The sequence below is a fragment of the Coregonus clupeaformis genome, unplaced genomic scaffold (assembly GCF_020615455.1).
Source record: "Coregonus clupeaformis isolate EN_2021a unplaced genomic scaffold, ASM2061545v1 scaf0933, whole genome shotgun sequence".
NCBI classification, from domain to species: Eukaryota; Metazoa; Chordata; class Actinopteri; order Salmoniformes; family Salmonidae; genus Coregonus; species Coregonus clupeaformis.
In genome coordinates this window covers 145,306-169,185 of record NW_025534387.1, presented here as the reverse complement: position 1 = coordinate 169,185, position 23,880 = coordinate 145,306, and the positions used below count along the sequence as shown (strand labels likewise).

At 41.1% G+C, this 23,880-nt stretch overlaps 2 protein-coding genes across 3 annotated transcripts in view; one reads left to right on the top strand and one right to left on the bottom strand.

The window, feature by feature from the left end:
• LOC121546326 (zinc finger protein 271) overlaps nt 1-23,880 on the top strand; it is a 33,116-nt gene that overhangs the window by 5,175 nt on the left and 4,061 nt on the right. Inside the window, exons 3-4 of the mRNA XM_045217137.1 lie at nt 20,164-20,306; nt 20,463-20,733. Of these exons, the coding sequence (XP_045073072.1) occupies nt 20,164-20,306; nt 20,463-20,733 (414 nt within the window). The remainder of the gene's footprint in view (nt 1-20,163; nt 20,307-20,462; nt 20,734-23,880) is intronic.
• Nucleotides 1,323-14,709, bottom strand: LOC121560324 (zinc finger protein 239-like). Of its 2 annotated transcripts, none has more exons than XM_045217138.1 (2): nt 14,629-14,685; nt 1,323-5,332 (listed from the first exon to the last, which is right to left on the bottom strand). In XM_045217138.1, exon 2 carries the CDS (start codon nt 5,226-5,228, stop codon nt 4,089-4,091), a length of 1,140 nt encoding a protein of 379 aa, XP_045073073.1. In that variant the 5' UTR covers nt 5,229-5,332; nt 14,629-14,685; the 3' UTR covers nt 1,323-4,088. The 2 variants fall into 2 exon arrangements, 1 of the variants encoding a protein (XP_045073073.1); XR_006659216.1 differs by lacking the exon at nt 1,323-5,332 and adding an exon at nt 13,714-13,921 and having other exon boundaries at nt 14,629-14,709.

The following is a 23,880-nucleotide window of genomic DNA, read 5'->3' as shown; positions in this document are numbered from 1 at the left end:
ATTTACAGTGGGGAAAATAAGTATTTAGTCAGCCACCAATTGTGCAAGTTCTCCCACTTAAAAAGATGAGAGAGGCGTGTAATTTTCATCATAGGTTCATGTCAACTATGACAGACAAAATGAGGAAAAAAAATCCAGAAAATCACATTGTAGGATTTTTAATGAATTTATTTGCAAATTATGGTGGAAAATAAGTATTTGGTCAATAACAAAAGTTTCTCAATACTTTGTTATGTACCCTTTGTTGGCAATGACACAGGTCAAACGTTTTCTGTAAGTCTTCACAAGGTTTTCACACACTGTTGCTGGTATTTTGGCCCATTCCTCCATGCAGATCGCCTCTAGAGCAGTGATGTTTTGGGGCTGTCGCTGGGCAACACAGACTTTCAACTCCCTCCAAAGATTTTCTATGGGGTTGAGATCTGGAGACTGGCTAGGCCACTCCAGGACCTTGAAATGCTTCTTACGAAGCCACTCCTTCGTTGCCCGGGCAGTGTGTTTGGGATCATTGTCATGCTGAAAGACCCAGCCACGTTTCATCTTCAATGCCCTTGCTGATGGAAGGAGGTTTTCACTCAAAATCTCACGATACATGGCCCCATTCATTCTTTCCTTTACACGGATCAGTCGTCCTGGTCCCTTTGCAGAAAAACAGCCCCAAAGCATGATGTTTCCACCCCCATGCTTCACAGTAGGTATGGTGTTCTTTGGATGCAACTCCGCATTCTTTGTCCTCCAAACACGACGAGTTGAGTTTTTACCAAAAAGTTCTATTTTGGTTTCATCTGACCATATGACATTCTCCCAATCCTCTTCTGGATCATCCAAATGCACTCTAGCAAACTTCAGACGGGCCTGGACATGTACTGGCTTAAGCAGGGGGACACGTCTGGCACTGCAGGATTTGAGTCCCTGGCGGCGTAGTGTGTTACTGATGGTAGGCTTTGTTACTTTGGTCCCAGCTCTCTGCAGGTCATTCACTAGGTCCCCCCGTGTGGTTCTGGGATTTTTGCTCACCGTTCTTGTGATCATTTTGACCCCACGGGGTGAGATCTTGCGTGGAGCCCCAAATCGAGGGAGATTATCAGTGGTCTTGTATGTCTTCCATTTCCTAATAATTGCTCCCACAGTTGATTTCTTCAAACCAAGCTGCTTACCTATTGCAGAAGTACATAAATACAAATTAATTACTTAAAAATCATATAATGTGATTTTCTGGATTTTTGTTTTAGATTCCGTCTCTCACAGTTGAAGTGTACCTATGATAAAAATTACAGACCTCTACATGCTTTGTAAGTAGGAAAACCTGCAAAATTGGCAGTCTATCAAATACTTGTTCTCCCCCCTGTATATAGATTGTTTTTCTCAACATTGCTCAGCTCAATATATTTGGTTGGGATATATGGGGCGACAGGTAGCCTGGCGTTGGGCCAGTTACCGAAAGTTTGCTAGTTCAAATCCAGAACTGTCGAGTGAAAAATCTGTCCTAGAGCAAGGCAAGTAACCGTAATTGCTCCAGGGTCGCCATCAATAATGGCTTCAACCCTCCATAATAAAGTAAGACAGGAGACTGAACTCACGATATGTTTATTCATTTTTGGTTATTTTCTGCCATTTAGAAGTTTTTGTTGCAGATATTTGTGACTAAATCATATTTTGTTTTAAAATAAAATAAGCGATTATAGAAATCCAACTAGAAGATATGTCTGTGATTACTGAGGATTCTCTATGAACAGATATTAGCTATGGATTCCACAATGTCAAATACAACTTCACTGAATTGTCCGTTGTGGCCGCGTCCTCTAGAAAATCATCTGGATGTCTGCTGCTGAAGGTCTGCTGGTATAGAAGTATGGCATTCTCAAACAGACAGCTGTTTAGTGGAAATACTGACAATGACAAACCATGTCCCCTAATCACCAATAAAACAGATACAGTTTCTGTAAAACTGCCTTTTCTCTGCACTGGTGCCTTTTTGGTGATTCCTGAAATAGGGATATGTTCACAATAAACCGTTATCATCATACCAGTTTTATTTCAATAAACACTATTCAAACAACTCCAGAACATGATAAGGATTCTCTCCAGAGCGAGTTAGCTGGTGTTTCTTTAGGTTGTCATGACTCTCTCCTTGGTGAGGATCAAAGGTGCCATATCAAACTGGCAAATGGCTGACAGATAGCCAGAACCCCCTCTCTCCCATAGGAGAGGGGGGAGTTGTGCCGGTTTTGACACCCGGTCATAAATTGTGTGCCGCAAACTTTCTTGCCCTGCAGTATTGGGAAAGTAATCTTTGTTACAGAGAGACTTTCGCTGCCAAAACTTTTACGTCAATAAAAGTGGACATTGGAACATTATTTCTGACATCCAAATGTTTGGAATAATCATGTCATATTGTTTATTATTTTGTGATGTCATTAAGGATGGTATAAATAAATAATTGTAACTCTGAAAGTGTACACATTCTAGTTTACATTTACATTTTAGTCATTTAGCAGACGCTCTTATCCAGAGCGACTTACGACTTAGTTATCAAGTTTATATCTAAATGTTGTATAAAATATATGATTAATTAAGTATGAGAGAACTTTAGTGAAGATAGCAATGTGATTTTATTCTTCTAATTGTTTTATATACACTTTTGCCCAGTCAGTAACCACGCCCAAGTCAGCACAGACATTGTGTTGGCGTGATGGAACGCCCCCTTTTTACCCGAGTGAAAAAGCCTTGGTAACTACATTTACATTAGACCAGGAAGCGTGGAGCTGTGGCTACACGGCTTAAAATGGTTAGACCAGAAAGACCAGCCGACGTGAATCAGAGCTGAACGTTACAAATGGTTGATACTCTAAGACCAGGACACGTGAGACGTTCGTCCACACGTTTGAAATGGTGAGAAACTCTCAAATCTCTACACAAGAAGAAGACACTCACTAGACCGTAGCATTACCAGTCTGCAGTTGGCATGTAAAGTAGTCTAGGACTTTCACTAAAAGACAAGAGTTGGGAAGGATAATCCCATCTCAGACAACCGTTGGAGCATCTGAAGTATCTCTTCTAACAAACACTTCACTACCAGAGAAGCTCTACAAAGAAGAAGGACGTTGTGACCTCTGGTGGACAATCAGAGCCTTACAAGTGAGCTGAGCAAAGACCCAGCCAAAAACCTCCTTTCCAAGAGGGCTTGGGTCAACAGAGATAGACGAGCGGCAAACACGCAAATACATTCATTGTTTTTTTTACTCTGAATGGGCGGTGGTTAGGTTGCTAAGTATTGTGACTGCCGTGAGCGTAGGTTCCAAATGTAAATGTACGATAAGTTTGACTCTCTTTGTCCCTCTCTCCCTCCTATTGACCCCTCCCCTTTTTGATAACCAAGCAGTCATGCTGTCGTTAGTCCGCTAGGGACCTTTTTCTCATGTATGAAGTATGAATGTATTCTGTGTTATTATTTAGTTAGCTAGTAAATAAATGATTAAGCCAATTTGTGTATTGCTGAATCATAAGTAAAGTTAGGGTTCTTGCGGATTCAAGGATTATGCAACGTTCAGAATGAGACTGATATGAGGTAATGATTAATAAGTGCCTTATCGATATATAACATACATATCTTAGAGTTTAATTCGGGAGATGGTAACTCGTTAATCAAATTATTCTGTGGTGCCCCAAAATCCTAATGAGTTAATTGTTACATGATTAATTTAATCGTTTGACAATTAAACATAGTTAGTTGATTCGATAAATAACAGTCATCAGATTAATGAAAGTCACGACAAGGTCTCCTAGGCGACTGAATATTTTCCTCACAGAGCAGTGGTATGGCTTTTCTACTATGCCAGTTAAATGGTGGGTCTTCAAATTTGATGACTGACTGAAGCTTTCCACACAGGGAACAGGTACCACACTCCTTTGCAAGTAATCCCCCCCCCCCCCCTTTATTTAACCAAGTAAGTTACTGTTAGTGATAATTAGTTGGTGTTTAATTTTTAAAAAATAAACTGGTGAAACTATCCCCACAATGATAGCAGAGTTAAGGCTTCTCCCCTATGTGAATAACCTGGTGTCTTCAGACTTGATGACAACTTTACTCATGTGTGAGTTCTCTGATGTTTCTTCAAAGTTGATGATTGACTGAAACTCTTCCCACACTGAGAGCAGTGGTATGGCTTCTCTCCGGTGTGAATTAACTGGTGTGTCTTTAGGTGGTGTAACTGACTAACACTCTTCCCACAATGAGAGCAGCGGTAAGGCTTCTCTACTGTGTGGGTTAGCTGGTGTCTCTTTAGGTTTCCCACCAGACTGAAACTCTTCCCACACTGGTAGCAGCGGTAAGGTTTCTCCCCTGTGTGTGTTATCTGATGTTTCTTTAGAGTTGATGAATGACTGAAACTCTTACCACACTGGGAGCAGTGGAATGGCTTTCCTCCCGTGTGAATTAGCTGGTGTTTCTTTAGGAAATATAAACTGGTGAAACTATCCCCACATTGAGAGCAGTGGTAAGGCTTCTCTCCAGTGTGACTTAACTGGTGTGTATTCAGGTTGGCTAACTGACTGAAACTCTTCCCACAATGAGAGCAGAGGTAAGGCTTCTCTCCTGTATGAGTTAGGTGGTGTTTCCTTAGGAAATATGAACTGGTGAAACTATCCCCACATTGAGAGCAGTGGTAAGGCTTCTCTCCTGTGTGAGTTCTCTGGTGTGACTTCAAGTCTCTTGGATGTCTGAAATCCTTCCCACACTGAGAGCAGTGGTATGGCTTCTCGCCTGAGTGAATTAACTGGTGTGTATTCAGGTTGGCTAACTGACGGAAACTCTTCCCACAATGAGAGCAGAGGTATGGCTTCTCTCCTGTGTGAGTTAGGTGGTGTTTTCTCAGAGTTGATAATTGACTGAAACTATTTCCACATTGGGAGCAGTGGTAAGGCTTCTCTCCTGTGTGAGTTCTCTGGTGTGTCTTTAGTTGGTCCGAATGACTGCAACCCTTCCCACAAACAGAGCAGTGGTATGGCTTCTCTCCTGTGTGCGTTATCTGGTGCGTCTTGAGTTTGCTTGGTGTTTCACATATCTTCCCACATTGACCACACGGGTATGTCGTCATTCTTTTTTGAGCCTGTTTTGATTTGAGGTGAGTTGGACAAATAAAACTGCCTCTGCAATCTGAGCAGGGGTGGGTCCTACAAGTGTGCCTTCTCAACTCCTCTGGCTCATAGAAACTAGTGAAGCAGTCCATGCAGTGGTGATGTTTCTGTCTTGAGTTCCTCTGTCTGTGTTGTTTATGGTTTCCTGATGCTGTGGAACTGGGCTCACTGTCTGAACCTGGGTTGGAGGTCTCTCCTGTGGGAAAATGAACAAATATGGGGTTACAATTAGGAACATAATTGAAATGGTCTTTAAAATACTTGTTTAAAGGCCCAATGCAGACATTTTTATATCAATGTCAAATAATTTATTGGGTAACAATTAGGTACCTTACTTTAATACACTGAACAAAAATATAAAACGCAACTTGCAACAATTTCAAAGGTTTTACTTAGTTTCAGTTCATAAGGAAAATCAGTCAACTGAAAAAAATTCATTAGGCCCTAATCTATGGATTTCACATGACTGGAAATACAGATATGCATCTGTTGGTCACAGATAAAAAAAAAAAAATTAAGGTAGGAAAGTGGATCAGAAAACCAGTCAGTATCTGGTGTGACCACCATTTGCCTCATGCAGTCGACATCTCCTTCACATAAAGTTGATTAGGAAGTTGATTGTGGCCTGTGTAACGTTGTCCCACTCCTCAATGGCTGTGCGAATTTGCTGGATATTGGTGGGAACTGGAACACGCCATCATACACGTCGATCCAGAGCATCCCAAACATGTTCAATGGGTGACATGTCTAGTGAATATGCAGGCCATGGAAGAACCTTGCGTCATGCGTTGTCATGCATTGTCATGCAAAAACATGAGGTGATGGCGGTGGATGGTTACGACACCCAACTGCAGTCAGGTCAAGACCCTGGTGAGGACGACGAGCACACAGATGAGCTTCCATGAGACGATTTCTGACAGTTTGTGCAAATATTCTTCAGTTGTGCAAACCCAAGGTTTCATCAGCTGTCCTGGTGGCTGGTCTCAGACGATCCCGCAGGTGAAGAAGCCGGATGTGGAGGTCCTGTGCTGGCATGGTTACACGTGGTCTGCAGTTGTGAGGCCGGTTGGACGTACTGCCAAATTCTCTAAGACGACATTGGAGGCGGCGAAATCAACTTTAAATGATCTGGCAACAGCTCTGGTGGACATTCCTGCAGTCAGCATGCCAATTGCACGCTCCCTCTAAACTTGAGACATCTGTGGCATTGTGTTGCGTGAAAAAACAGCAAATTTTAGAGTGGCCTTTTGTCCCGAGCACAAGGTGCACCTGTGTAATGATCATGCTGTTTAATCAGCTTCTTGATATGCCACACCTGTCAGGTGGATGGAATATCTTGGCAATGGAGAAATGCTCACTAACAGGGATATAAACAAATTTGTGCTCCATATTTGAGAGAAATAAGCTTTTTGTGCGTATGGAAAGTTTCTGGGATCTTTTATTTCAGCTCATGAAACATGGGACCAATATTTTACATATTGCGTTTATATTTTTGTTCAGTGTAGATTTCCCTTGAAACTGGAAGAACTTTGCCACAATTTACCACATCGTGACATCACCATGGAAAGCCTAAACCCCCGCCCACACAAGCCTGCTGATTAGAATGTAATGGGTCAATATCACCATAAGGTGCCTTTGAGACTTCCCCATTTCCCCCCCAAAAAGCTGAGATTTTCCATTGAACTTCATATTCATTGTATTAAGTATATGTTATGCTGTTAGAAATGCATATTGGTCAAGCTCCCACACTTTTTATAAATTAACTGCAAGCAGACAATTTACATGCAAACAGCAAAATATGTCCACCCTGTCATGGACAATTTCAAAGCAGAATAAATACATTGTAATTACATAGTGATTATAAAACGTACATTTTCAGAAAACTATTTAGTCACTTTCTCAACAATATATTTTAGTTTATGGGAAAAGTATTTGGATAATAATGAAATTATGGCAAACTATTTGTTTCTCTGTAAAATCTGCGAGAGTTGCACTTTCTTTTCTAAATAAAATATAACAAAAAAGATATCTGGTCAAACTTTCAAACAATACTATTTGGCCCTCATTTGTTTATAAAGGAATCACACAAAAGATTTTGCTAACTTGTGAAAATAATTTGTTTATTTTCATAGAACATGAAAATAACAGGGTGGACAGTGACATGACAGGGTGGACCCTGGGCATGACAGGGTGGACACGTTGTGAAATGTCATTGAATGGCCTCATAAATGCAAGGAACAATGCAAGAAAATGATGTAAAAAATGCCTTTTCCCATGTAGGGGGAAATTACAAGTTGAACAGACTGTTTTTGATCCACTCTACCTGCATGCAGCCACTGAATAAAGATGCCCAAAATGAGACATTAATGTGGCCTTCTAGCGTTAAACTCTGTACATCATTCTGCACAGTGAAAGTCAAACATTCAACTGTAGAACAAGAATAAAAATGTTTTTTAAGTGGAGAACAGTTGATTTGAAAAAACAGAATATTACAGAAAGATCACTTGGACGCATCTCCAAACAGTCTCTCCCTTTCTGCAGAGACATGGCTCAGTTCTGCAGTTGCTGTTCCACATACTTCCATGCAGACACTTCAATCTGTACAGAGCGCTTGTTCAGAGCCTGGGGAGTTGGGTGGTGTCTCTGACTGTAGCAAAGCACTGGCCCTGTTTCTGGCTCTGGCTTGACTTTTTGCCTCTCTCCATTTCTTTCTTTTTGCCCTCTTCTCTCTCTCACTGAGCTCATTGACACCCTTCTTCTTTCCAGTCTCTCTGTCTTTTTTCCATTTGACCCTTTCTTTCTCAAGGTACTTTCTTCTTCTGTCTGGGTCAGCATCACGACATTCCCGATATCTCCTTGCTATCTCAGCTCCTTTTGATCTCATTCCTTGAAAAAGACGATTCAAAATGTTCCCTTACACACTTTAATTGGCAGTCCCGGTAAACTAGGCTTGCATTATCAATCTAGGTTTGCTGATACCGATATCGCCAAAAAAATTGTCCATATTGTCCATTCTTACAATGTATAGCATGTACTGTTATAAAATGTGTGTAATAGCTGTTGTAATATGTGTAACATTATCAGTATGTGGCCTAAACTATGCACATGTCCTTCCTGTCATGAACCATGTCCACCCTGTCATGGAAGGCTTGCTGACAGGGTGGACAATGACAGGGTGGACATTTTTGGCTAATGTTAGCATTTCATGAGCACATGGTGGACCTTCACTTAGCAACATACTACAGTTAGCAAGCTGACTGTGTACTGTTTTACAAATATATTTCAAAGTTCTGATAGGTTTTTCTATCAATTGATATTTCACTATGACAGAGTGGAAATGTTAAGCTTCACAACATCCAACTACACACATAATATGATGAAAATTATGAAACATAAGTGTAAATACTTACTCTGCAACTAGACACTGCTTCAGCCTTCATTGAAGAAAGACAAAATGCTCAGTAGTGATGTCACTGAAAACATCAGTGGGTTTCTTAAAGGGGCAGTTACCCCATAATGACATGGTGGACAGCAATTTCAGGGACACATGCAAAATGTTCAATATGATTATGAAAATACAATATACATGATCAAAATTACTTGTTTTATCAAATAACTTATTGTGGACAGTAAAACCATGTAAAAAAAAAATGGATTTAGTATCATTTAACCACTTATTACACACACTGTAGTTAGCAGAGCAGTGTGTGGGACATGCCAAAATCACGTACATCCAATGAAAAAAATTTAATAAAATGAAGGAAACACTTTTTTAGAGACTTATCATTCTACTGATATGTGTGCAAATGTTTGGCCCCTTATAATAAGACCTCAGACTTTCATTATTCTGCTCCATTTTCATGATGACTGAGTGAGTCTGATGAGGACACCAAAGGCACCTCATAGTGATATTGACTCTAATGTGTAAATTGTATTTTCAACCAGGAAATAACTGATTACAAAAATCACACTTTTACAGTGTTAGTTTCATCAGCTGTGGTCCAATATGATATAAAACACAGGAAAAACCTAATTTTGCCTACACTCTTTAAAGCTAGAATCCTAGAATCCTCAATTAAACCAATGACAAAGAACCACCAGATCTCTGATTCGGTAAGAACCTGAGGGATGGGCTTTGAGAAATGTAACCACTCTCAAATTAATAGACAGATCTAAAAATGCAAGGCCTGACCATCCATGATATCAACATGATAGTTTTAACCATGTTTTGCGCCTATACAGTGTTTGGTTACAAACATTGGAGTAAAACAAGCTTATATGTTGGTTATGATGGAGAACGACCGTTGAACTAGACTCATGAGCCATTTCTAAGTTATATTCTTCAAGAATCAATGAGTACATATCATTAATTTCAAAGTCCAAAAATTGATGTAGCAACTAAGGATTGTAGATTTAAGAATGTCTTCTTCCACTTTATCCCTGAAAGACATAAAGGTTGGAGAGGTTGGAGCAGGGGACTTCCATACTATGGTGCCTTTGGAGCAGTTGTTGTGGAGGGGTTAAGTGTCTTACTCAAGGGAACAACAACGGGTGATGACAACTAGGATTTGATACAAACAACCTTCCAGTTGACAGCTCACTTCCCAACAGATTGTCCGGCCAGAGTTTTGAAATCCCCTGTACATTTCAAGCATGAACTGCTCTTTTCAAGTCCTGCCACAACATCTCAATTGGGATTTGGTCTGGACATTGAATAGACCATTCCTAAACTTCAAATTTGACAGAGGGCTCTATTTTAACAAACCTAATGCAATGGTAAATATTAGCGCTGGCAGTAGCGTTATAGGTTCGGGGGGTGGTGTTTTCAGAACCAGAATTATGGGCCCAGTGGCTTGTGGTGGAGCGAAAGAGCTGGGTTTTGATGAATAAACAAGTTGTGGGTTTCCGAGGCTTGGCCCCTCACTGGCCAATCAGTAAGTGCTCCATGGCTAAATATGTGGTTGCTTCAAGTTGTGTAGTTAAGGTCTTTTATCTATTGCGTTGTCATCAACTCCAATTAAAATGTTAGTCCGTTATAGCCTAGTTCGTTAAATAGCCTGCCCCATATTTGCTAAACATGTTGAACATGTTTGCAGTCCACATTGTTCTTATTGCATTGCTTCAATATGGAAATGCATTGTTAAATATAGGCTATAGCATTCACACTGTTATAGTGGCTAGGTCTACTGTAAATTGCAGTCTGGACATGGACATGCCAAACATAGTCAATAAGCAAGATTAAATTCACTAGGCTATTGATGAGGCCTAAAAAGACAGTGTATCAGGAAGGGGGAATGCCCACTCACCGTTATACTTCTCGCAAATGTAATGTTTTATAAACATAATTAAACCATCTTAAGATCATATTTCCACTTTTCCATAAAAAGCAGACGAAATTACATTGCATTCGAGCCATATACGTTCTCACCATAAACTCAGGGATGGTGAATCTTTCTAATAAGTTTGGGTTTTAATCAAATTAAACGGAAAACAATCAATCTACTTTTTAAAGCAACAACAATATTTCTAAATAGGATTGGTAAGAAACATGAACTCATGAATCGCTTCTTTGTGCACATGCCTAAATGTCTTCTCACATAACATTTGCACGTCTATAATAAAATACAATTCTCCTCTGTAGCTCAGCTGGTAGAGCACGGCGCTTGTAATGCCAGGGTAGTGGGTTCGATCCCCGGGACCACCCATACACAAACAAATTTATGCACGCTTTGGATAAAAGCGTCTGCTAAATGGCATATTGTATTATTATATTATATCATATCAATAGTTTATGGCATTATAGGAGGATGGAATGGTTTGGAGGAGCGCCGTAACTTTGGTAATCGGACCAGGGGCGCTCTTTGAAAATGGGTCTGGATAGCTTACTCAAAATGAGCAAAATAAAGTATGCTGGTATGTGAATTGTGAATAATGAAAAAATATTAAGACAAATATTTCAAGGCAATCTCAGTAAACTATTTCAAACCCCTTTATTCTTAGGCTACTGGGCTACTTAGCCAGTATAAAAAGACGCAACAACAGTGCCTTGCAAAAGTATTCATCCCCCTTGGCGTTTTTCCTATTTTGTTGTATACCTGTAATTTAAATGGATTTTTATTTGGATTTCATGTAATGGACATACACAAAATAGTCCAAATTGGTGAAGTGAAATGAAAAAAATTACTTGTTTCAAGAAATTCTAAAAAATTAATAACTGAAAAGTGGTGCGTGCATATGTATTCACCCCCTTTGCTATGAAGCCCCTAAATAAGATCTGGTGCAACCAATTACCTTCAGAAATCACATAATTAGTTAAATAAAGTCCACATGTGTGCAATCTAAGTGTCACGTGATCTCAGTATATATACACACCTGTTCTGAAAGGCCCCAGAGTCTGCATCACCACTAAGCAAGAGACACCACCAAGCAAGCAGCACCATGAAGACCAAGGCGCTCTCCAAACAGGTCAGGGACAAAGTTGTGGAGAAGTACAGATCAGGGTTGGGTTATAAAAAAAGATCTGAAACTTTGAACATCCCACATTCCATTATTAAAAAATGGAAAGAATATGGCACCACAACAAACCTGCCAAGAGAGGGCCGCCCACCAAAACTCACGGACCAGGCAAGGAGGGCATTAATCAGAGAGGCAACAAAGAGACCAAAGATAACCCTGAAGGACCTGCAAAGCTCCACAGTGGAGATTGGAGTATCTGTCCATAGGACCACTAAGCCGTACACTCCACAGAGCTGGGCTTTATGGAAGAGTGGCCAGAAAAAAAGCCATTGCTTAAAGAAAAAAATAAGCAAACATGTTTGGTGTTCGCCAAAAGGCATGTGGGAGACTCCTCAAACATATGGAAGAAGGTACTCTCGTCAGATGATACTCAAATTGAGCTTTTTGGCCATCAAGGAAAACGCTATGTCTGGCGCAAACCCAACACATCTCATCACCCCGAGAATACCAACCCCACAGTGAAGCATGGTGGTGGCAGCATCATGCTGTGGGGATGTTTTTCCATCGGCAGGGACTGGGAAACTGGTCAGAATTGAATGAATGATGGATGCCGCTAAATACAGGGAAATTCTTGAGGGAAACCTGTTTCAGTCTTCCAGAGATTTGAGACTGGGACGGAGGTCCACCTTCCAGCAGGACAATGACCCTAAGCATACTGCTAAAGCAACACTCAAGTGGTTTAAGGGGAAACATTTAAATGTCTTGGAATGGCCTAGTCAAAGCCCAGACCTCAATCCAATTGAGAATCTTTGGTATGACTTAAAGTTTGCTGTACACCAGCGGAACCCATCCAACTTGAAGGAGCTGGAGCAGTTTTGCCTTGAAGAATGGGCAAAAATCCCAGTGGCTAGATGTGCCAAGCTTATAGAGACATACCCCAAGAGACTTGCAGCTGTAATTGCTGGAAAAGGTGGCTCTACAAAGTATTGACTTTGGGGGGGTGAATAGTTATGCACGCTCAAGTTCTGTTTTTTTGTCTTATTTGTTGTTTGTTTCACAATTTTTTTTTATTTTGCATCTTCAAAGTGGTAGGCATGTTGTGTAAGTTAAATGATACAAACCCCGCAAAAATCCATTTTAATTCCAGGTTGTAAGGCAACAAAATAGGAAAAATGCCAAGGGGGATGGATACCTTTGCAAGCCACTGTATGTGATGCTGCTAAACCAGCCATGATTTAGGGGAGGGTAGGCTATGCTTGTTTTTTAGTCAAATTAAGCGAAATGGGAGGGGATCCAATAATATTTTGCTGTTTCTAAATACGAGACTCACCAGCACAAAATGAACATCTCTCTTTCATGGGCATTGTGTGTCATAGCTGGATAGGCTGCGCTTCCGCTCTCAACATCAACTGCGTTACCTAGAAGACCTGCTGTTTGTGGGTCATAAACGTTCCCTTTAGTGCTGCATGAAACTGTCCATTTTGCATGTGTTTTTAAAGGACACGCCTCAAATATTGTCACCCCTCCCACCTCAGCGCAAGTCAGCTGACGTTAGGGCTGGAAAATGCCAGTGCTCATGTTCTTCCATGACGAAATTCCAAACTAACGTGTGTTTGACACTTCTCCATCCTACACAACTGAACTTACCTGGGTCCGTGTTACCACTAACTTCCTCCTCCTCTTCCCTGTTCTCCACTTCTGTTGCTGCTCTCTCCTCCGCCTCCTCTGTGAATGCTCTCTCCTCTGCCTCCTCTGTGACTGCTCTCTCTTCCGCCTCCTCTGTGAATGCTCTCTGCTCCGCCCCCTCTTTGAATGCTCTCTGCTCCGACCCCTCTTTGAATGCTCTCTGCTCCGCCCCCTCTTTGAATGCTCTCTGCTCCGCCCCCTCTTTGAATGCTCTCTGCTCCGCCCCCTCTTTGAATGCTCTCTGCTCTGCCTCTTCTTTGAATGCTCTCTCCTCCACCTCCTCTTTAATCCCTAGCTCCTCTTCTTTGACTGCTCTCTCCTCCGCCTCCTCTTTGAACACTCTCTCCTCTTTGAATGCTCTCTCCTCCACCTCCTCTTTGAATGCTCGCTCCTCCACCTCCTCTTTGAATGCTCGCTCCTCCACCTCCTCTTTGAATGCTCTCTCCTCCACCTCCTCTTTAATCCCTAGCTCCTCTTCTTTGACTTCTCTCTCCTCATCTTCCTCTTTGACTATCACATTGAGTTCCAGTGTTTGACTACAGTCCTCCAGCTTCACTAAGACCATCTCTGGACCTCACTGTGAGCTTCTCTGTGCTGGAAGACCACAGTAAGAACCCGGGGACTTGGGTTCAGACATGGAAGGCTATAAATGGATTCAAAAGAGGCACAAACAAATGTATGTAAGGTGAGTTAAACAAAATACTGGAACAACTTAGTTACTAAAGGAATATCACTAAATATTCCATCCACTAATACATTTAGCTAGCTAGCATTGCTTTGGCTATCGTACAGCTAGCGTTAGCTATGTTGAGCTAGTTGGGTTAGCTTTAGCTTACTGACAAATTTTACTGTCACCTTTCTCACTAGGATGAAACAATCTAGCTAGATTACCAGCAATAAGTTCGTTTGAAGCAATGGTGAACCAAAAATACATTTTATTTGTAATCTCTAAATGACCAGTTAGCTAATGATTAGCTACTTAAATTAACTAGCTAGCCAGCCTTCGATAACAAACAGCCTAGCTAACTAGCCATGCTAACTTACTAGCTAAGGGCTGCCAATATATTTATGCCATCTTAAAGATGGACAATTCACACATCACATAGTTGACAGTGCTGTCTTAATATCAAATAACGTTATCATTCACAACAGCGTCTTAAAAATAAACAAAGTTGCTTGGTATTACAGATAGCTAGTTAGCTCGGGTAGCTATTTTAATGGCCAGTAAGCAAGCTAGCTAACATTAGCTCAAATGGCTATTGTTTAAACATGATGACGTGGACAAATAATCCGACTACTAATGTTTACATATGGAAACGTTACAGAATATGTTAGAAATCTTGATTTTACCTTGACAACTGACTTTGAATTGGCAACTCTTGCTGTTCTAGCAAGCGTAACTTCTTCTTTGGTGGGGGTTTAACAGCTTCTTCGATTAGGTTTAACGGTGGTTGGTATCCAATACATGTAGCCTTACCGCCACCTACTGGACTGGAGTACAACTCACATATACTTTGCATGAAAAAATAAAATAAAAACTACCATCTAACGCTACACTCACAAAAAAATAATAATAACATAACACCACCCTACTCCACTATTTAAATATATTTAGTCCTACCTGAAGGGATGGGACACCACCACTTAACACACACTGTAACTCTTCTGATGTCAAGTCTCGCACACCCAAATAACTCTCTGCAGCTGCCACCACAAGTACAATTGATAACCATTTCTATAAATGCTAAAAATCCAAACTTACTGAAACATATATCACTTGTTGGCCTATCCCTCTGTACTGGTACAGATATACTACTCACACCACTCCTCTCAGGATCCCTCCCCCTTTACCCAGGGGTTTAACAGAAGTTTGCAGCCAATATAATGTTGCATTACTGCCACCAACTGGACCGGAGAATAAATCAATTATACTTTGTGAAAGAAAAATACAAATTACCCTGCCAACCATTGTTGATGTTAATGTGTTGATGTTCTCCATATGCATAGCCAGAATGATTTTGCAGTGCATGGCGATTGAAGAGGTTTCCTGTTATATTCATCAGAGGTGTAGGGAGGGTGAAATTTGTGAATCCAAACAAATAGTAAGTATACAGATGATTAACAAAACATGCACATGACAGTATTCATACCTTGGTTATTGTGGTGAATGTGAATGAAAAAAACTGTTTTGATTATGGTTTTCATACTCATACCTTGATAATGTAGATGCCTATGGGATATTCATTGACGAGGTAAGGAAGGAGGATGGTAAATGTGATCTGCATAACATGCCAATACCAACTGACATACCTTTGTATGCCTCCTTGTCTGTATACCTGCAGACACAGACACGAAAGTGAGCAGTTCAGTCATCTGCAGCCAATACAGCTAGCCTTCAACATATTCTTATAGCACACATATTCTTACCTCTTTGTTGATTGATATCCTTTGAATTGTGTCCATTTTCTGTTTTAGAAAGATTTGCACCAATATAAAAAGACAGATGGTATCATCATAAAACAAAATACATTTTGATCATACAAGGGACAAACGTTACCTTAAATTTAGGAGATCTTTACATTTTTCAGTTAAGTGCCTGCACCTGCTGTCCTTTCAAATTCAAATCTAGATGTTTCAGTTGGGCAGTTAGGTTCCTGCAAGAACCCCCCACCAACTAAGCACGTTCCTCGATGAACCCCACCTCCTATTGGGTTCCTCAAAGAACCTATTGGGGGCCATTTTCAGTGCCAAGAAGCCTAAGGTTCTTCGAAGGACTTTGAGGATCTTAGAAGAACCCTTGTTGAACCCCCTACTTTTTTGAGTGTACCTACCATTAGTCCCATCTCTCATTTAATTGGACTTACTTCACAGTAGTAAACAGAATAGTAGTAAATAGAAAAGCTATTTCAAGTATTTTGCTCTATATAGCTCAGATCCGAAGTTTAACGGTAAAACAGACGGTTCACCTTCTCCATTGATGTTTGCAGGCTACGTCTGAATACTGTAATGTCAAATGTATCAAGTAGACAATATTACATTTCTAAACAAAATATATTATACATACAGTACCAGTCAAAAGGTTGGACACACCTACTCATTCAAGGGTTTTTTCTTTATTTTTACTATTTTCTACATTGTAGAATAATAGTGAAGACATCAAAACTATGAAATAACACATATGGAATCATGTAGTTACCAAAAAAGTGTTAAACAAATCAAAATATATTTTATATTTGAGATTCCTCAAAGCCACCCTTTGCCTTGATGACAGCTTTGCACACTCATTGCTTTCTCTCAACCAGCTTCACCTGGAATGCTTTTCCAACAGCCTTGAAGGAGTTCCCACATATGCTGAGCACTTGTTGGCTGCTTTTCCTTCACTCTGTGGTCCAACTCATCCCAAACCATCTCAATTGGGTTGAGGTCGGGTGATTGTGGAGGCCAGGTCATCTGATGCAGCACTCCATCACTCTGCTTCTTGGTCAAATAGCCCTTACACAGCCTGGAGGTGTGTTGGGTCATTGTCCTGTTGAAAAACAAATGATAGTCCCACTAAGCACAAACCAGATGGGATGGCGTATAGCTGCAGAATGCTGTGGTAGCCATGCTGGTTAAGTGTGCCTTGAATTCTAAATAAATCACAGACAGTGTCACCAGCAAAGCAACCCCACACCATCACACCTCCTCCTCCATGCTTCACGATGGGAACTACACATGAGGAGATCATCCGTTCACCTACTCTGCGTCTTACAAAGACACGGCTGTTTGGAACCAAAAATCTCAAATTTGGACTCATCAGACCAAAGGACATATTTCCACCGGCCTAATGTCCATTGCTCATGTTCTTTGGCCCAAGCAAGTCTCTTATTCTTATTGGTGTCCTTTAGTAGTGGTTTCTTTGCAGCAATTCGACCATAAAGGCCTGATTCAAGCAGTCTCCTCTGAACAGTTGATGTTGAGATGTGTCTGTTACTTGAACTCTGTAAAGCATTTATTTAGGCTGCAATTTCTGAGTCTGGAAACTCTAATGAACTTATCCTCTGCAGCAGAGATAACTCTGGGTCTTCCTCTCCTGTGGCGGTCCTCATGAGAGCCAGTTTCATCATAGCGCTTGAGTGTTTTTGCGACTGCACTCGAAGAAACTTTAAAAGTTCTTGAAATGTTCCGTATTGACTGACCTTCATGTCTTAAAGTAATGATGTACTGTTGTTTCTCTTTGCTTATTTGAGCTGTTCTTGCCATAATATGGAGTTGGTCTTTTACCAAATAGGGCTATCTTCTGTATACCACCCCTACCTTGTCACAACACAATGATTCTATATGTGTTATTTCATAGTTTTGATGTCTTCACTATTATTCTACAATGTAGTAAAAATAAAGAAAAACCTTTGAATCAGTAGGTGTGTCCAAACTTGTGACTGGTACTGTATATCATAAACATTGCAGAATAAATTCCTCACCTTTTCTGGCCATGATGAGTTCATATTCCCCAAGTAGCCATACAACAAATTACCATACACATCTCTCATTTAATCAGGCCTATTAGATAGACTATTATAATTTCTAGTTTTTGCTCTTTGCATCTGAAAGGGTGCTCTGTCTATAACATACAGTAGAATTTAACAGGTGAACAGACAGTTGATCTTTTGCATTGATGTGTGTACCACTGTATGTAGGCCTACTGTAGTGTACATTTTTTGTTCAAGTAGACAATGTTTCAGATTTCGTAGGCAGAGCAGCGTATTTAAGTTTGGGAAAAAACGCATTCAAACAATCTGTTTACAGGGCCACAACAATTTGCAATTGTTTTTGTCTTTCAGAAACTGTCAGATAGCCTATAGCAAATGTCACTGCAAAAGAAAACATTCTGCCAACACCTCCAAAGGCATTTGATCAAGTTCGCCATTGCTATTTCCTTTACTGTCTTGGCCTAATTCCAATACTTCCAAAGTATAGGTCTACAGCAAATAAGGGCGTTATTGTCACCATAAAAGGTGAACGATGGGCGTTTTTCAAGCCGAGTTATATAATGCTCATTCAGGTGCGCACAGTTTTACAACAGGTCTGATTCATATAAAACGGGAAACATGCGTCTTTACACTCTAAAAAAATAGGGGTTCAATAAGGGTTCTTCTAAGATCTTCAAAGTTCTTAGAAGAACCTTAGGGTTCTTGGCACTAAAAATGCCCCCCAAAAGGTTATTCCAAGAACCCCATAGGAGGTGGGGTTATTTGAGGAACCTCCTTGGTTGGTGAGGTTTCTTGCAGGAACCTAACTGCCCAACTAAAACGTTTGGATTTGTATTTGAAACGACAGCAGGTGCAGGCACTTAAATGAAAAATTTAAACATCTCAATTTAAGGTAAGGTTTGTCCCTTGTATGATCTAAATTGATATTGTTTTATGATGATACCATCTATCTTTTCATATTTGTGCAAATCTTTCTAAAACAGAAAATGGGCACAATTCAATGGATATCAATCAACAAAGAGGTAAGAATATGTGTGCTATAAGAATATGTTGAAGGCTGCTGTATTGGGCGCAGATGACTGAACTGCCCACTTTTGTGTCTGCAGGTATACAGACAAGGAGGCATACAAAGGTATGTCGGTTGGTATTGGCATGTTATGCAGATCACATTAACCATCCTCCTTCCTTACCTCGTCAATGAATAGGCCTCAACAAGGTATATGTATGAAAAAACCATTTTCAAAACAGTTTTTTTCATTTACATTCATGACATAAACCTAAGTATGAAAACTGTCATTTGCATGTTTTGTTAATCATCTGTATAATTCGTATTTTTTGGATTTACAGACTTCCCTCCCTACACCTCTGATGAATATAACAGGAAACCTCTTCGATCACCATACACTGCCAAATCATTCTGGCTATGGATACGGAGAACATCAACACATTAACATCAACAATAGATAGCAGGGTAATTTGTATTATTCTACCACAAAGTATAATGGTTTTATTCTCCGGTCCAGTTGGAGGCAGTAATGCAACATTGTATTGGATTCCAACTGCCGTTAAACCCCACCAAAGAAGAAGGTACACTAGCTAGAACAACAAGAGCTGCCAATTCAAAGTCAGGTGTCAAGGTAAGATCAACATTTCTAAAATATTCTGTAACGTTTCCATAAATAAACATTAGTAGTCGGATTATCTGTCCACCAGATCATGTGTAAACAAAAACCATTTGAGCTAACCTTAGCTAGCTTGCTTACTGGCCATTAAAATGACTACCCAAGCTAACTAGCTATCTGTAATACCAAGCAACTTTATTTATATTAAAGACGCTGTTGTGAATGTTAACGTTATTTGTTATTAAGACAGCAATGTCAACTATGTGATGTGTGAATTGTCCATCTTTAAGATGGCATAAATCTATTGGCAACCCTTAGCTAGTAAATTAGCATGGCTAGTTAGCTAGGCTGTTTGTTATCGAAGGTTGGCTAGTTAGCTAGTTAATTTAATTTCAGTAGCTAATCATTAACTAACTGGTCATTTAGAGATTACAAATAAAATGTCATTTTGGTTCGCCATTACTTCAAACAAACGTATTGCTGGTAATTTGGCTATCTAGCTAGATCGCTTCATCCTAGTGAGAAAGGTGACAGTAAAATTCGTCAGTACGATAAAGCTAACCCAACTAGGTCAACATTGCTAACGCTAGCTGTACGATCGCCACAGCAATGCTAGCTAGTGATATGGATTAGTAGATTGCTAGTGGATGGAATATTAGGTATATTCCTTTATTAACTAAGCTGTTCCAGTATTTTGTGAAACTCACCTTACATTTTTTTGTGCCTCTTTTGAATCCATTTATAGCCTTCCATGTCTGAACCCAAGGCCCCGGGTTCTTACTGTGGTCTTCCAGCACAGAGAAGCTCACAGTGGGGTCCAGAGATGGTCTTAGTGAAGCTGGAGGACTGTAGTCAACCACTGGAACTCAATGTGATAGTCAAAGAGGAAGAGGAGGAGAGAGAAGTCAAAGAAGAGGAGCTAGGGATTAAAGAGGAGGTGGAGGAGAGAGCATTCACAGAGGAGGAGGAGAGAGCATTCAAAGAGGAGGTGGAGGAGAGAGCAGTCAAAGAGGAGGCGGAAGAGAGAGCATTAAAAGAAGAGGTGGAGGAGAAAGCAGTCACAGAGGAGGAGGAGAGAGCATTCAAAGAGGAGGTGGAGGAGAGAGCAGTCAAAGAGGAGGCGGAGGAGAGAGCATTCAAAGAGGAGGCAGAGGAGAGAGCATTCAAAGAGGAGGTGGAGGAGAGAGCGTTCAATGAGGAGGTGGAGGAGAGAGCATTCAAAGATGAGATGGTGGAAAGAGCGTTCAAAGATGAGATGGTGGAGAGAGCAGTCGCAGAGGAGAGAGCAGTCGCGGAGGAGAGACTGGTCACAGAAGTGGAGAACAGGGAAGAGGAGGAAGAAGTAAATGGTAACACTGACCCAGGTAAGTTCAGTTGTGTAGGATGGAGAGAGGTTGGTGCATTGGCAGCCACATGGGATTCCATAACTATTATTGGGTCTTTCCACTAATCTGGTGCCTTTTTCTGAAGAATAACTTGGTTTCATCTAATGTTAAAGGGGCAGTGCAGTTAAAAACGTGATGTTCCTGTTTTGAAAATAATTCCTGGAATTTCAACCTGTTCAGTTGGGATGGAGTTTTTGGCCCAGATCATGACATCACAATCTGCATATGTATCCTCCTACTTTGAAGGGGTAAGCGGGGTTGGCTCTGTTTGCCAATCAGGGCTGTATATGTAAATCTTTTTTAATTTGTATCAACATGCCCACAAGATCAGACTGAACATTCAAATGTCATAAGGAGGGTCTGGGAAATCAATGATAAAAAAATATATTTGGAGTTATTTTCATTAAATAAACACACGCAGTGATATATTAGACATACAGTGATGATAAAAACTACTGCATGGGGGCTTTAACATTCTGGGCTCTGTTTTCAGCTGGCGGTTAGGAGGCCCAAGTGTCAAACACACGTTAGTTTGGAATTTCGTCACGGAAGAACATGAGCACTGGCATTTTCCAGCCCTAACGCCAGGTTTGGCAATTTACCTGTCTGACTGTCTCTGAGGTGGGAGGGGTGGCAAAATGGACAGTTTAATGCAGCACTAAAGGGAACGTTTATGACCCACAAACAGCAGGTCTTCTAGGTAACGCTGTTGATTTGGAGAGCGGAAGCGCAGCCTATCCAGCCATGACACACAATGCCCATGAAAGAGAGATGTTCAATTTGTGCTGGTGAGTCTCGTATTTAGAAACAGCAAAATATTATTGGATCCCCTCCCATTTCGCTTAATTTGACTAAAAAACAAGAATAGCCTACCCTCCCCTAAATCATGGCTGGTTTAGCAGCATCACATACAGTGGCTTGCAAAAGTATTCACCCCTCTTGGCATTTTTCCTATTTTGTTGCCTTACAACCTGGAATTAAAATTGATTTTTGGGGGGTTGGTATCATTTGATTTACACAACATGCCTACCACTTTGAAGATGCAAAATAATTTTTTGTGTGAAACAAACAAGAAATAAGACAAAAAAACTGAACTTGAGCGTACATAACTATTCACCCGTCCCAAAGTCAATACTTTGTAGAGCCACCTTTTGCAGCAATTACAGCTGCAAGTCTCTTGGGGTATGTCTCTATAAGCTTGGCACATCTAGCCACTGGGATTTTTTCCCATTCTTCAAGGCAAAACTGCTCCAGCTCCTTCAAGTTGGATGGTTTCCGCTGGTGTACAGCAAACTTTAAGTCATACCAAAGATTTTCAATTGGATTGAGGTCTGGGCTTTGACTAGGCCATTCCAAGACATTTAAATGTTTCCCCTTAAACCACTCGAGTGTTGCTTTAGCAGTATGCTTAGGGTCATTGTCCTGCTGGAAGGTGAACCTCCGTCCCAGTCTCAAATCTCTGGAAGACTGAAACAGGTTTCCTTCAAGAATTTCCCTGTATTTAGCGCCATCCATCATTCCTTCAATTCTGACCAGTTTCCCAGTCACTGCCGATGAAAAACACCCCCACAGCATGATGCTGCCACCACCATGCTTCACTGTGGGGATGGTGTTCTCAGGGTGATGAGAGGTGTTGGGTTTGCGCCAGACATAGCGTTTTCCTTGATGTCCAAAAAGCTCAATTTTAGTCTCACCCGTTTGAATTCCGGGTCCTGGAGAGAAGTTGGTGCATTGGTGGCAACAGGGGATTCCAAAACTATGGCGGAAAAATATGTTGAAGTGAGCTGTCAACTGGAAGGTTGATGGTATAAAATCCTAGATGTCATCACCCGCGGTTGTTCCCTTGAGTAAGACACTTAACCCCTCCACAACAATTGCTCCACAGGCGCCATAGTATGGAAGTCCCCTGCTCCAACCTCTCCTATCTCCAAATCTAGAATCCTGAGTTGCTACATCCATTTTTGGACATTGAAATGAATGATATACAGTGGGGAGAACAAGTATTTGATACACTGTCGATTTTGCAGGTTTTTCTACTTACAAAGCATGTAGAGGTCTGTAATTTCTATCATAGGTACACTTCAACTGTGAGAGACGGAATCTAAAACAAAAATCCAGAAAATCACATTGTATGATTTTTAAGTAATTAATTAGCATTTTATTGCATGACATAAGTATTTGATCACCTACCAACCAGTAAGAATTCCGGCTCTCACAGACCTGTTAGTTTTTCTTTAAGAAGCCCTCCTGTTCTCCACTCATTACCTGTATTAACTGCACCTGTTTGAACTCGTTACCTTTATAAAAGACACCTGTCCACACACTCAATCAAACAGACTCCAACCTCTCCACAATGGCCAAGACCATAGAGCTGTGTAAGGACATCAGGGATAAAATTGTAGACCTGCACAAGGCTGGGATGGGCTACAGGACAATAGGCAAGCAGCTTGGTGAGAAGGCAACAACTGTTGGCGCAATCATTAGAAAATGGAACCTCGGTCTGGGGCTCCATGCAAGATCTCACCTCGTGGGGCATCAATGATCATGAGGAAGGTGAGGGATCAGCCCAGAACTACATGGCAGGACCTGGTCAATGACCTGAAGAGAGCTGGGACCACAGTCTCAAAGAAAACCATTAGTAACACACTACGCCGTCATGGATTAAAATCCTGCAGCGCACGCAAGGTCCCCCTGCTCAAGCCAGCACATGTCCAGGCCCGTCTGAAGTTTGCCAATGACCATCTGGATGATCCAGAGGAGGAATGGGAGAAGGTCATGTGGTCTGATGAGACAAAAATAGAGCTTTTTGGTCTAAACTCCACTCGCCGTGTTTGGAGGAAGAAGAAGAATGAGTACAACCCCAAGAACACCATCCCAACCGTGAAGCATGGTGGTGGAAACATCATTCTTTGGGGATGCTTTTCTGCAAAGGGGACAGGACGACTGCACCGTATTGAGGGGAGGATGGATGGGGCTATGTATCGCGAGATCTTGGCCAACAACCTCCTTCCCTCAGTAAGAGCATTGAAGATGGGTCATGGCTGGGTCTTCCAGCATGACAACGACCCGAAACACACAGCCAGGGCAACTAAGGAGTGGCTCCGTAAGAAGCATCTCAAGGTCCTG

Coding starts and splice junctions, on each gene's coding strand:
- LOC121560324 (XM_045217138.1), bottom strand. CDS start 5,228: ATGGACTGCTTCACTAGTTTCTATGAGCCAGAGGAGTTGAGAAGGCAC.